The sequence below is a fragment of the Eptesicus fuscus genome, chromosome 13 (genome assembly GCF_027574615.1).
Source record: "Eptesicus fuscus isolate TK198812 chromosome 13, DD_ASM_mEF_20220401, whole genome shotgun sequence".
Taxonomy (NCBI): Eukaryota; Metazoa; Chordata; class Mammalia; order Chiroptera; family Vespertilionidae; genus Eptesicus; species Eptesicus fuscus.
In genome coordinates, this window is record NC_072485.1 from 24,845,774 (window position 1) to 24,861,366 (window position 15,593).

The window sequence follows — 15,593 nt, forward strand, 5'->3', positions numbered from 1 at the left end:
CTTAGGTCCTGAGCGGCAGGGGTCCCAGAACGCCCCCTGGCCACTCAGAGCCTATGGGTGTAGGCGCCAAGCAACCTGGCGGGCGGGGCCCCCAGCGGCTTGCAAAGGCTCCTGCACAAAGTGGTGGTTACCGCCACTTTGTGCAGGAGCCTTTGCAAGCGGTTTGGGGCCACGCCCCCAGCCAGGCGCCCAGGACCAGGGGCTGCCGCTGGCCTCCGGGGTGTGCCGAGACCCTGTTGGCCACTGCTGTGTGCTGCCTGGGGTCCCTGCAAGCCCTGAGCCTAAGTGCCTGGCTGGGGGCGTGGCCCCAAACCGCCGCTTTGTGCAGGAGCCTTTGCAAGTGGTTTGGGTCCACACGCCCAGCCAGGCTTCCAGGACCTGGGGCTGCCGCTGGCTTCTGGGGTGTGCGGAGACCCCGGCAGCCACCACCGGGTGGCAGGGACATGCCCCTAGCCCAGTGGACACAACCCAGGGGCTGCATGAGCTGCAGAGGATACACCTTTTTAAAAAAATTTTTTATTGATTTTTTTTTTTTTTTTACAGAGAAAAGGGGAGAGGGATAGACAGTCAGAAATATCAATGAGAGAGAAATATCCATTAGCTGCCTCCTGCACACTCCCCACTGGGGATATGCCTCCAACCAAGGTACATGCCCTTAACAGGAATCAAACCGGGGACCCTTCAGTCTGCAGGCCCATGGTCTATCCACTGAGCCAAACCATTTTGAGAGTAAATACCTTTTCTGACAACTCATTGGCTAAGCTCCCTGTAGGCCACCAATTGCAGTGTTCTTGGTAATTTGGGTTATAAGAATCTAAGAAGGTAATCTAGGGTTTTTCCACCACACTCTTGAAGGAAAAAATGAAGGTCCCTTGAGGGGTCCCAGATTGGAGAGACTGCAGGCTGGGCTGAGGGACAACACCCCCCACTATCCCCCTCCCCGCCATGCACGAATTTCGTGCACCGGGCGTCTAGTCTATAATAAAATTTGATAGTGATATGGAAGTTATGGTCCCGTGAAACCCGTGTGATTTATGGGAAAACCCCCGAGTCATGTTTTAGGATACAGATGATGAGTCTAAGGCAGTGGTCGGCAAACTCATTAGTCAACAGAGCCAAATATCAACAGGACAACGTTTGAAATTTCTTTTGAGAGCCAAATTTTTTAAACTTAAACTTCTTCTAACGCCACTTCTTCAAAATAGACTCGCCCAGGCTGTGGTATTTTGTGGAAGAGCCACACTCAAGGGGCCAAAGAGTCGCATGTGGCTCGCGAGCCGCAGTTTGCCGACCACGGGTCTCAGGGAAAGAACTCTGTGACCGTTGTTAAGACACCTCTCAAAGGCCCTTTGTATTTGCTTCCCGATCCAGGTGTATTCTTGCTAGTGAACTGCCAAGTAGGTGTCATAAAAGAGAGTGGGCCCACTGAACAATGTCATTCTCTCACCAGCCATCTGCTCTGAAAGGACAGTGCTCACGACTGTATTTCTTGAACTTGCAGATTTTCTCACACTTCCAGTGGAGTTGGCAACAGAATTTCCAGGACACCTCCTTGGGGACACCTGGGGGCCAGATCCACTCACATGTAACCTTGAATTTATGTCCTTTGCACAGGTTTGTCTGCTGGTTTAATAATACATGAGAGTGACAGAAACCTTAAATCCGGTCTAGGTGTTACAGATTTTCAAATCAGGACCAGTCTCTGTGGCCTGGCCCAGCCCAGTCACTCTTCTGTGATGATCTTGAAGACTTACCTTCTTTCTAAAAGCGTTCATGTACTGACATTGCTAGGCAGATGCAGATTTAACAGGAAGTGTCAAAGTTGAAGTTTCCAATCCCTACGGAGGACCCTGGCAATAGATCTCATGGTTAAACATTTTTGCAAAAGTAGTATATTTTAACAACAGTAACTTAAAACTTTTTTTTTCCTTTTTCCCTCCGATGACATTTTGCATCCTCAGGTAGAGTGGCTGCAGGCATTTGGGCCATCTGTTCAAGGGAGAATTGAGTTGAGGATACATTTAGTTTGAAGTTAGTGGCATATGTTTATGTGGTTCGCCATCAATTCCATGAATAGTCAAATTGTTGTTAGTCATCCCAATGTAGAAATGGATTCCAAAAACACTCCTACTACATACTACACTGAGACACATACCACTATAACATGGAAACGAAGGTCTAGTACTTGTGTCACCATAGGAACGCTCCTGTGGTGACCAACACTGGAGTTACAGTGGTGGGGGAGGAGAGAGTAGGCTCAGAATGTACAGAGCCAGAAGCTGGTCTGAGGAAAATGCCCCAATAATTGTAAACTTGTGATTGGAAAATTTGGTTCTTGCCCACAGAGACCAAATGAAAGTTCTCTATTGGAATTCAGCATACAAATAATAAATGCGCGATGATTTTTTTTTCTTTTGTTCATTAGATTCTCTTAAATAAGAATTTAAGAGAATTTGTTGATTAAATGCCTGCCATACCTCTCTAATACTTTTTCCTGCACAGCCCTGTAGCAGTATTAACAGTAAATATATTTATTATAGCTTATATAAGATATTGGATAGAGGGTTTTTTTTTAAAATGACACCAATATAGAAAATTTAGTTACATTACCAATAACAAGTTGTGACGAGAGAAAAACATTTCTAAACTACCAATAATAAAACACAAATTTCAATCAACAACACTGCAGGAAAACAAAATAATCTTTCTGTACTTTCTATTTTTAAATTTTATTTTTCTGTGTTTTTTGGTTAATCCTCACCCAAGAATATTTTTTCCCCATTGCTATTCAGAAAGAATAGAAAGGAAGGAGGGAGGGAAGGAGACTTTAATAGAATCAGGTGGAGGAAAACCTATAAAAACGGTAGAAGCTCTATTTTATATATTTTGGGGTAAAGCACAATGTCTTTATGTTTTTACCATAATATCTTGTGTGTGTGTGTGTGTGTGTGTGTGTGTGTGTGTGTATACCTCAAATTTTTAGCTTAATTCCTTCAACTTTCATTCTCTTTTTGACCCAAGACATTTCATATTCAATGTTTTTCTAACTCACTATTATTCTCACCAGCATACTGCTTTCTAAAAGCAACTAGAATATTACCTATGTTATGCAAATGAAAACCTGTGAGTTTAATCACAAAGACTGGCCTTAGAGGAGCCACTAAATCCTCCAATGTCCAACGGGAAAATCTGGAGAGCCCTATTATATTCAATAATTCATAGACCGGTGCCCAGAATTTAATATAAATTGAATTGAATGCTATACACAACTCTGTGTAGATTCTGTCTGTTGATAAGATGTGCTTTCATAAAAAATAGCAAGCTAAAAATACAGACTACAGCCCATTTTAATTTTCATTTCATTTTCTTTTCAATGAGACATTGTGAATGTAGTGGCATCACAGAAATATTTATTGAGCTCTATAATTCTTCCAAATGTAATGACAAATAAAAGTGTCTTCAAAACACTTGCAAAAAAATATTTTCAGAAGACTGAAATGAGACGCGAGCTATCCGGAGTCAACACATTTATCCCACACCTTCTAAAGAACCACTAATATGTGGAGTAATCAGTTGGTAGATTGTGTACCCTCTGCTTATGAGACCCCTGAATTTCATTCTTGTTAACTGAAGAAATGAAAACAATTGAAGAAATAACGACCGTGACGTGAAGGGCCAGGTAAGCCATTAACAATTTCCATTACATTAATAAAAGGAAGTCCAATTTCAGAGAAAAGACCACAGGAGTTTCCAGCTTGTTGGTTTGCCACCCTATTTGAATTTCCTCTTTATGGTGGTCATTATTTTTATCACTTACTAGTTACACCGGGACAATAGCAGCTCAAACTTGCTATATGATGCAGACATAATTACAGATTTGAACCAACAGTCCTCTATTAAAACCTAAATTGCCGTCAGCCAACAGTTAAGGAAAGGTCAAGAAGAAGGCACCTGCTGAAAAGAGTAATAAAAACATGCTGTTCATTACTTTCCAGAAGCTTCTAATCCTTTATCCCACCTGGCTTGCATGACAACCACTAAGTTCATCTGAATGTTGTGGCGTGTCCAAGGCTCCGCTGGGACACATTATTTTTCTCTCAAATAATTATGTTCAAAAAGTCTAGACCTTAGGTTAAAAATCCAGATCCAAGAAACGTTTCTCCTGTCAGTTGACCATAACTTCATTTCTCTCCTTTGCTTGCTCTGGTCCTAAGGGCAAATTTTATTAAGGGTAAGCGTGGGACAAACTACATTGAATCTCTTTTGACTTAGATGGGTGGAAGTAAAAATATCATCTCAAACAAAGAATGAGGATGGGGAATGCATTTACTCTGGGATTGTCATGAATTGCACCAAAGCCACCAAATAACACCTGCTTTACTTGTCAAGGAGACGTTAATAAGCAAGTTGGCGGAAAAGAAGCTGGAAAGATGAACAATCACCATAAGACAAAATATGACTTCCAGTGCCTCTAAATAGAAGGAAAAGGACGCTTATTATTATTACATTATGCAAGATCATGCTACTATGGGAACTACCCAACTCTTTAAATGTCTGGGCTGGGACTAACAGTTCCTGCTATGATGAAAGCTCCTCATATTTCTAATTCACATTTTCCCTTCCTTGTTTTTCATTCACTCACTCTTAACTAGTTGATGACTACAGACCACAGACTGAGAATTAGACTCGGCACTGGCACCCAGAAACCAGTGCTTCAATTGAACTAATTAAATAAAAGCTGCTCAGTTTTATGTCTGAATTTCTCCCTGGCCACCAGTTGAAATGAATCTTCTCTCTGTAGCAGATCAAATCACGGCATCTCAACATTTGGGAGCCTGAGGGATCCTGATACCACACCATCCATCCAGCTGCTCCACCTTTTCCTGTGTCTGGTGGGTCAGAATCTTCAGCAAAGCATTTTCTTTTCAAGGTGGAAAAGCTGGGGAACGCATAAACTAGATGGGGAAGCAAAGCTCTCTGCTTTGGTTCACCTTCTTTCTTTGTGAAATGAAAGTACTAAATAAGTTGTCTTCTGTTGTTTCTCCAGGTCTCCAGTGGAATGTGCTAACACATACAGCAGCATCATAGAGATGGAAATGAGTAGGAATTGCTAGACTACATCAGCCTTAGAAATGATTTTAAACTTAAAATTTGTTTTAGGGTATTTACATAAGAAACATATTTTATCAGTCAGGGCCCTGTCAGAAAACAGATGGCACACTCAAACTGGGTAATTGAGAAGCATTGAACAAATAGACTGTTTACAAAGGTGTGGGCAGGGTGTAGAAAAAAGTAATCATAATTAAAAAACAGATGCTGTGCTCCAGAGTTGATAACAGTAGGGAGCTCTTTCTACCCATCAAGAGAGGGGTGCAGCTAGTCCACAGTAACCAGTGTGGAATGAGTCAAAGGGAGAAATAACCGGAACGAACTCTCTTTCATCCTCTCCATGTTCCCACCGGCAGAACCAACAGATGTCAGGGAGCAAAGCAGCCCACAGGCCGAAGAGCTCAGGCTCCTGGACATGAAGCAGAAAGGAGGGTGGAAAGTGAATCTGGGGTGGCAAATGGGAGAAAGCTAGCACCGATACTAAACACAACCATGCAGTTACCGTTATTGTTGAAATAGTCTGTACACAAAAGATGTCATTAGTTTTACAGTGCTTAATGACTGTGAGAAACTTATTACAGGTGTCTACTTGAACCAAAGTGCACATTAGACCTAAGCCTCTGCTGATTCTATCAAAACACTGGCAATAAAGAAAGCATTCTAGGCTCACATAAGCTGGGGAAGTGCTGGCTAGAACCTCAATATAAAGAAAGGTCAATCTGAGTGCATGTTTTTCCTTTTAAAGTACCAGATGTGTAAAAATAAGAATACAATTGTCCCTACCTTATGGGACAACTGAATGAGACCATCTGTATAAAGCATTTGCACAGAACTTGTCACTGTTAACTACTGCTGCCATCGCCACCAGCATCATCACCTGCAGCTGCATTCTGACCTCTCAGACAGACTGGGAAACTTCCTGCTATGGAAGGCCCAGGCATTACACCCGTATGTGTCTCTAGTGCTTGGCCCTGGGCCTTACACATAGCAGCACCCAATTAATTTTAGGTTATAAAGACTACTAGAGGCCCGGTGCAAGAAATTCGTACACGGAGGGGGGTTGTCCCTCAGCCCAGCCTGTACCCTCTCCAATATGGGACCCCTCGAGGGATGTCCAACTACCCGTTTAGGCCCGATCCTGGTGGGCAGTCGGATCCCTAAACTGGCAGTCGGACATCCCTCTCATAATCCAGGACTGCTGGCTCCCAACTGCTTACCTGCCTGCCTTCCTGATTGCCCCTAACCGCTTCTGCCTGCCAGCCTGATCACCCCCTAACCACTCTGCTGCCAGCCTGTTTGCCCCCAACTTCCCTCCTCTGCCGGCCTGGTCACCCCATAACTGCCCTCTCCTGCAGGGTTGATCACCTCCAACTGCCCTCCCTTGCAGGTTTGGTCCTTCTCAACTGCCCTCCCTTGCAGGCCTGGTGCCTCCCAACTGCCCTCTCCTGCTGGCCATCTTGTGGTGGCCATCTTGTGTCCACATGGGGGCAGGATCTTTGACCACATGGGGGCAGCTATATTGTGTGTTGCAGTGATGATCAATCTGCATATTACTCTTTTATTAGATAGGATAGAGGCCTGGTACAGGGGTGGGGGCCAGCTGGTTTGCCCTGAAGGGCGTCCTGGATCAGGTGGGGGTTCCCTTGGGATATGGAGAGGCCTGAGCGAGGGGCCTGTGGTGGTTTGCAGGCCGGCCACGCCCCCTGGCAACCCAAGCAGAAGCCCTGGTATCTGGAATTTATTTTCCTTCTTCTACAATTGAAACTTTGTAGCCTGGAGGGGAGCCAAGCCTGGGGCTCCCTCCTAGGCCGGCAGCCATTTGTGCTGGGGTTATAATTGAAACTTTGTTGCCTTAAGTGGGTGGGCCCGGCCAGGGTGTGCGGAAAGCTTTGCTTCCCCTGTTGCCGCCGGCAACCCTGGCCTGCTCTCTCAAGCTCCATTCTGCCGCCATTTGTTTGAATTTGTTTACCTTCTATAATTGAAACTTTGTAGCTTGAGTGGAGGCTTAGGCCTGGCAAGGGCAGGCGGAAAGTTTGGCTTCCTCTGTTACCTAGGAAACCTTGCTCTCTGTGGCTGTAGCCATCTTGGTTTGGGTTAATTTGCATACTCGCTCTGATTGGATGGTGGGCGTGGCTTGTTGGGGTGTCGGAGGTATGGTCAATTTGCATATTTGTCTATTATTAGATAGGATAATGAGAGTTGTCATAGGCTATGTCAGGCTATATTATTATTCAATAAGTATCCATCCCTCTTCCTCCCTCCCTCTGTAGAAATATTCTTCCCTGCCCCACCTCAACACTGAGCTTCCCCCCAGGACCTGCTCTGGCTAATAGGATGTGAGCCAGTTCTGAGCAGAGGCTTTAAGAGGCACTGCAGGTTTCAGCAGCCCTACTGCACGTCTGACCTCCCCTTTGAGAACATCACATCCCAGATAGTTGTGCACGCCTTCAGCCTGCACCCTGCAATGGGGAGACATGTGGAACATACACTCAATTCACAGCCTGCAACAGTGCTGCTTCAACTGTTCCCCAGTCTCAGGAGCAAGGAAAAAAAGTCTGTTTTGATAAGCCACTGAAATTTTGTGACTGTTTGTTATGCAGCCATCATGATACAGAAAAATGTGACCAATACATGTTTATAAAGGTTATTACGGCATGCTGGAGTGGAAAGAGAGTGACTAAAATGACATTTGGCGCCCATTTCTCTGGAGTTCCAATCCCAGCTCTGATAACTTCCAGGTGGACAAGTATCATTAAACTCGACCTTGCTGAACTACTACGACAATTATAAACAGTGTCCATAAAGCACCTAGCACAGTGCATGAAATATAATAGATACTTGATAAATGAAAAAAATATATAATTAGCAATAATGGATGGCAAAAATATCTTCCCAATTATAAATGATTAATGTCCTAAACTAGAATTATTTATCTCAATTAAGCATTTCTTTAATCTCAAGTAAATAAAATGGTGAAATCATTGCTTAAGTTTACAGCTTGCAAAAGAATCTAATAGAAAATAACAGTTTAAAATAGACAATGTGTGCTTTCTAAGCCATCTAAAACCTAAACATTAAAGAATATGAATTCCTATTGTGTCAAAGAATAAGAATGCATTCTTAGCGAAGGAAACAATGATTATATTGAGTCTTCCAGACTAGTAATTTAAATTGTGATCCAATCCACTGTGGTTGGGCCCCACAGTTAATCCATTTATTGTGAACATTATTAAGCATTTATTAAATGCCTGTGAGTGGTAAAGAACTGCAAAGGTATGGTTTTGTTCACTGAGTTCCAGAAACGTCGAGAACATAAAATTACTAAATAGATCAACTAATCCCAGCACATGCAGTTTCACCAAACAGGAGCATGAAATTACTGAGGCACAGAAATAGATTTCTGATCCATTGGGAAGGCATTCAGAAAACTATCATTGCTAATAAATAATAGAAGATGTATCTGGATTATAACACTCGACTAATAAAGAAATTTATCTAAAATATAAGCTCAATTCCCTGACTTTCAAAAGAATAAGGAAAAGGACTCTACGGAAAAGACGTAACCTGGCAGACACTCTCTGAAGAGGCCAAGTAAATTTAGGGTAGTGGTTCCGAACCACACGCAAAGGGAATGCTTGGAGTGCTTGAATGAAGAATCCTGGGCACCTTGCCCAGACCTACTGAACTGGAATCTTTGGGACTTGGCCCTGGGAATCTGCATTGTTAACAAACTCTGTAGCTGATTCATGTGCACTCCTAAATTTGAGAACCACTAGACAATGTGAGCTATTAAGTAAACTCTGGCAGCTGACTGAAAGGTTCTTGAAAGACAAAAATCCAAACAAGTTTAGGCCATTCTATGCCCAAGGGTCAAATGGAGACAACAGAGTCTGAACTTCAGTCTCAGTAACAGCTGCAGGGCTAAATAGCTGTGCACTCTGCCAGCAGCTCAAGCCATGATTTTTAACACTGGGGAACCAAGAGCTGATGGATCCTTCAACAGTAGTGCAAATCCAACAGCACCATGGTGATGACTTCTCTGGTTGGGCGTACATTTGCCAAACTTCTTAGCCCTAGCACCTCCCTAACACAAGTCCAGGCAATCATTCCTCATCAACATCTTGGGCTCAGCTATTAAAATCTATAAGAGGTGAGAGGGAAGGAAGTAAGATGATTAAGAATATTTTTATATGGAAATTCTAACCTTCATTAAAAACTTTAACGTCAAGCCCAAACTTTTTTTTTCTATCAGATAGAGAAAAACATAGTTTTACTTTTAAGAGAATGAAACAAAATGAAAAATGGAAAAGGACAATGCCACTATAGTTTTAAATATTAAACATCCTCTAGGAAAGTAAATCAGAAACATACGTGATGAATGCCCCAAAAAAGAGCACTGTATTAGGAGAGATCCATCTATGTCCTCCTGTGGGCATGTGACCAGACATGACTCCCGTAGCTTCTCTTTAACCCAAAGGAGTGAATGTTTCCAAGAACGGGCTTTTACGTCACGCAGCAATGTCAAAATGTACAGGGCATTATTATCACCTGTGGAAAAGTGTATTTTATGTACTTTAGAATCTAACAGAACAAATGCAGAGCAGTGAGTTGTTTTCTCAACAGAGGCAAAGGACATCAAACTCCTGAAGTCAAGAATTATAAGGGAAGCTATATCATCAGAGGAAACCATACACACGTTTTTCTGAAATAACACCCAAGATGAGAACAAAATAACATGGTACAAACGGGGGAAATCTAGGCCACTTTCACCAAATTGTTCCTGTTCTTCCCTGCATCGGGCTACACCAAGACGAAACTTCCTAATAAAACAGCTCAACGCGGCTTAATGTAGTCACCTAGCTAGCAGCAGTTAATGACTCAGTCCAACGCCTTCCTGCTGACCTATCTGCCCACATCCACCTGAGTCCCAAAGCTAAGCTTCTCTAACAGGAAAGCCATACAAACAATGGGACTCTAAGGAAGATAGAAAGGTAATTAATGACCTGTGTCAGCAGCCAATGAGCCCCGGGTTTGAGGACTTTAAAATCTGTTTAACACTTTATTGTCTTACAGATTTTAGATCAATACCAAATTCAAATATATGTAGGAACATGCAAGGAAGTCCATATTGGCTTTAGATGGCAGACAGCATAATATACTGAAGCACTCAGAGCTAAGTTTGAAACTTGGCTCCAGTTATCTGCCTTCTCTGAATGTCAGTTCAGGAGTTCATCATTAGTTCTACTCATGGGGCTATTGGGAGAAATAAATAAGACACGATTATAAAGCCCTTCAAACATTTTACTGCCCACTGTAAGTATTCAAAGAAATCATTATTAGTAGTAGTAATAAAGTATTAGCACAGAGTAGACACTCAGTAAAGATTACTTCCCAGCCTTGCTCGTTTTGTACGTCAAAGGTGAAAATATATTCCAAATCATATAGCACGTTATATATAATAAAATAGAGTAGGTGGCTGAATCAGAACCCAATTTTCTTGACATTTACCTTTTCCTTTATTATGGCTATGAAGACAAATTTTATCATTTAACACCGCCCATAATCAGAGCCAATGTATATACAAAAATTACAGTTTAAACTTGTGAGGGTACACATGTTGTAACTCCTATCCAATATTTCATAGAATGCATCAAATCATTTTTCTGGTGCGATTGATGTACAGTTAGCATCCCTATAATGGACCTTCCCACTCCCTGTTTTAATTATCATCATCATTACTGGGAACAAAGCGCCCTGTGAGTGTTGTTGAAAATGATTTAATAGAGAAACGTGTGTCCTGAAGACTATAAAGTGCTAATATTACCACTTACGCAAGAATAAAGAAGACACAGCCCCTGTCTTGAGATGTCTGCAATCCCAAGTAGACTAGAAAAATGCACAGTGCTAATCAAGGAACACACAGATATATGTACATGCCCAGGCACATGTGCACTTAAAGGACACATCATAAGAATAACAAAAAATAGACAAGTATATACATATCTGTATGTATGACGGAGGGTAAGTAAATAGGTAGGGGACAATAATAATATTGGGTAAAATTTGCCCCGTATTTTAAAATACAATAAATTAATTCTTAAAAATAACATCTTAAAATAAATTTATTTACTAAATAAAACCCACAACATGCCTGCACTAGTCTATCACGAAAACACCTGTAAAAGCAGGTCTCCATGTGTTAATGGAGCATACACGGTGCAAATGCTGTTGTTCAAGGGGCCAGATGTGCCCGTGAAACATGAAGACCAAGCTACTGATATCACTCCAGCACAGCACTATTGTAAAGGGGAAGATCAGTACACAAGATCCATCTGAAAATCTACTTCGCACTTCTAATGTAAAGCCCATTCAAATGAAATTTACTTTGTCAAGGCCATTAATTTAGTGAAAGTCAAAAGTGCAATCAACAAAGGTGAAAATTACTTACGCTTATCAAAAGATAATCTGGAAGTAGTGCTAAATAAGAACAAAAAACAAGGACATCTCTACTGAAAATAATGGCCATTACTGTATAAGCAGGTCTTCTACACCAACACATTCCAAGAAAAAGCTTTTACTGTGTCACCTCCACACCAAATACAACCTCATTTGTCATTCTCTTTTAGTGTGTGAGAATCTCCATTTGCTTTTCCATTGTGGACCATTCGTGAGAGGCAAAACTACACTTCCGACACAAAATATTCAACTTACCACTTTCGTCATCTATATTGAACCTTCCAAGACCACTGCCATCCCTGATGGAGTACTGGATCTCTCCATCCCTCCCAGAGTCCTCATCTCGGGCAGTCACCTGCAGCACGCTTGTTCCAATACGTGAGTTTTCTTTTACAGATCCAACAACAGCAAAGTCTGGGAAATAGGGGGTATGGAGGTTTTCATTGACATCCACCACCTCCACCTCAACAAAGGAAACCGATGACAGAGAGACAGGCCGCCCTTTGTCCTTGGCGCGAACCGTGAGATTGTAGAACTGCTGCTTTTCGTAATCCAGCTCTTTGCTCAAGCGAATGGCGCCGCTCGCTTTATCGATTTCAAATCTCCCGTTATAGTCATTGACCAAAGAATAGCGCACTTGACCCCCCAGTCCAAGATCTGGATCGTGGGTCTCCAGCCAAGCGATGACAGTGCCCACGGGGAGATCTTCAAGAACCTTCACGCTATAGCTGCTGGGAATGAAGGCTGGGGAGCAGTCATTGACATCATCCAAAAACACCTTAAGAGTGACAACGGAAAAGAGCTGCTGGCCACTTTCTGCCTTGTCTCTGGCCTCTATTTTTAATGAGTAGTTGGCTTTGGATTCCCGGTCTAATTGATCAGCTACATAAACGATGCCAGTGGAGCTGTTGATGGCAAATCGCTGGGTGTCTGTCAAGACGGAGTAAGTCACTTCACCATTAGAACCCAGGTCTTTGTCTCTGGCTTCCACTTGTATAATCTCAGTGCCAATACTCAAACTTTCAAGAATGTTAACTGTGTAACTGTCCTGAAGAAAAATTGGGCTATTGTCATTAGCATCCTCCACATTGATGGTCAGCAACCGCCATGAAGATTTCTGTGGGTTTCCTAAGTCATAGATGGTGATATTGAGGAGATAGAGGTCTGTGTGCTCTCGATCCATGGGCATAAGGACTTGAAGTTGCCCGGTCTCCATATCAATATTAAAGCAACTATCTGTATTGCCATCAGATATTGTAAATAGCACCTTTCCATTGAAGCCAGGGTCGGCATCAGAGGCTTTAATCTTCAGGATGTTAGCACCAACGGGCAGATTCTCCTTCACAGCCACGTCGGAGGGAAACGACTTGTCAAAATGTGGCCCTTGCCTGTTAACTGAATAAAAATCAAAAAATCCATCCTCCAGATTCAGTTTCCCATTTGCTTTTGCCTTAAGGAGTAGTTTCTCTGCCAGCTTTTGAGCCACACGAGTTTCTCTGCAACTGAAGCTCTTTGAAGACACCTTCCCATGCAGGACTGAAATGTTTACGGACATGGGGTCCGCAAAATTCTCTCCATCGGTCGCTGTAATCCTGAGGGCAAACTGACCATTTTTAATGCCAGAATTCATCAGTGACTTTTTCAGCTGTAAAACACCAGAGTCGGGGTTTAAGTAAAAGAAGCCAAGTTCATTTCCAGAGATGATTTTGTACTTTACAAGTTCAAGCTCATCAATATCGATGGCTGAGACAGCTGTGATGTGACCCCCAACTGGGAAATCATATGAAAGAACCCCCTGGCAAGCCACTTTCTCAAAGAGAGGGGTGTTGTCATTGACGTTTCCTATTTGAATAGTCACATTCACCTCACTTTCATGGCGGTATGGGGAACCCCAGTCAGAGGCTCTGACTATGAACCTGTAAGTTTCTGGAGAGGATTCAAAATCCAGCTCTTCAGTTGTGCTAATAACCCCTGTAAACTGGTTAATGGCAAATGGCAGCATATTCAGGCTGGCAATACTGTAGGTGATGTACCCATTTTCTCCTTTATCCTTATCAGAAGCTGAAACCATCAGAACGCTCGTTCCCACGGGAACACTTTCATTCACAAAAGCATCATACAGCGGCTGCTGAAATTCTGGGGTGTGGTCGTTCGCGTCTTCTATGCCGACGGTGACTTGTGCTTTTAAATCCCCTTCCTTGTTGGTCACCACCAGTTTATACACCTCCTTCTTAATGGTATTCAGCGGCTGTGCTGTGACAATTAGACCCGACCGAGGATTAATTCTGAAGTACTGTGCATCCTCCCCGGGAGACAATTTGTATTCCACATCCAGCGGTTCGGGACTTAATTTTACTATAGCAACCACAACACCAGGAGGGGAAAATTCACTAATGCTCACATCGTACATTTCTTTTTCAAATCTAATTGGGACCGTGTCTCTCCTGGGGTTGGCAATGTGGACTATCTTTATGGCCGAGAATTTCTGAGGCGAACCCTTGTCTTTTGCTTGAAGAGTGAGATTGCAGCCATAGGGAAAGCTCTCCCAGTCGACCTGTTTTCTCTCCTTAAGCTTATATTCGTGTATCCACTTTCCTTCCTTGGCCAGGAAGAACTGATCTAAAGGATCCCCAGCCACAATGGAAACAGACTCAATCTCTCCATTGGCCCCCTCATCTAGGTCATCGGCTGTCACCACCGCATATGTTGGCTCTTTGTCCAGGGAGAAAGGAACATGAGCGACTACGTGGAGAGTTGGGGCGTGTTCATTTATTCGTTCAATGTGAACATAAAGCTTTGCAGTACTGCTCACTCCGTTGTTTCCATAGAGTTTCATCCCTCGGTCCACAGCCAAAATTTCCAGATCATACCTGTTCTTTTCATCGTAATTTAATCGTCCGCTTAAAGAGATGACACCACTGGTGGGGTGAACTGAAAAGAGATCAACTTTGTTTTTAAAGTAGTAGTAGAATTCCCCATTGGAACCGATATCCGCGTCTGTTGCTGTCACCTGGGCGACACTAGTCCTCAGAGGTGTGCTTTCTGCTATCGTAACGGAGTATGTGGTGGGTGAAAACAAAGGTCTAAGATCATTCATATCTAAAACCTGGATATTCACTTTGGTCCATGCTTCCAAATCCTCCCCTCTGACAGAACCTTTTATTATCAATAAATAATTGTCCTGGATCTCCCTATTCAATATGGCAGAATTCCCGCCTTTAGTTCTTATTCTGAGAAAACAGAAATCTGCAATGATGACTTCCTCTGCTTTGAAAAAGCCTTCCTCGTCTCCAGATACTATTCTGTATTTGATATCCCAGGACAGATCAATCAAGGTGATGCCCATTCTACTCTGACTGTTGATGTAGGTCCTTGCTGCCGAGTTCTCATACACCGTAGCATTGTAAACGGAATGTGTGAAGTGGAAGCCCAGGGGCCCGGTCCCCGGCAGCCCCTGGGAGACAGTGGCCAAGAGCTTGAGAAGCAGGAGGATGAGGCAAGAAGGAGGAGGCCGTGTACCCACACAGTATCCCATAGTTATATCCATCACATCATACTTCCATCCTGGAGGGGGGAAAAAGAGAGAGAGAAAAAATAAGTTAACTTAGAGGAAAGTGGGAGAAGACCTAGGAAATAACTGTTAAGAAACAGTGCTATTAATACTTTTATTATAAAACCTTTTTACCATATGCAATGAACATATCGTAGAAATGTACACTTGAAACTGATAGTATCCTATTAACCGATGGCACCCCAATAAATTTAATTTAAAAACTCTTTTTGCTAAAACATAAATACAATTTAAAAAGTAGAAACCTTTTACTACACAATGACAAGGAATTCAAAATCACTAGGATTTAATCTCAACTTGTTTTATTTTTTAAAAAATTGACACTTATACACTACTGATGACATAATTCCTTTGTGAAAGATTTCTTGCATTCTGAAGATCAATTTAGAAATATATACTGGAAGAATTAAAAATTGCATTTACCTTTGACTTGGAATTATCTTCTAAGCATTTATCC

At 42.5% G+C, this 15,593-nt stretch overlaps 1 protein-coding gene across 3 annotated transcripts in view; it reads right to left on the bottom strand.

The window, feature by feature from the left end:
- The window catches only part of FAT3 (FAT atypical cadherin 3), a 528,869-nt gene extending 513,757 nt beyond the window's left edge, over positions 1 to 15,112 (bottom strand). For all 3 annotated transcript variants that reach the window (XM_008149161.3, XM_028156960.2, XM_054725478.1), the window contains exon 1: positions 11,821 to 15,112. In XM_008149161.3, the coding sequence (XP_008147383.2) occupies positions 11,821 to 15,112 (3,292 nt within the window). The remainder of the gene's footprint in view (positions 1 to 11,820) is intronic.
- Positions 15,113 to 15,593: the final 481 nt, after the last annotated feature.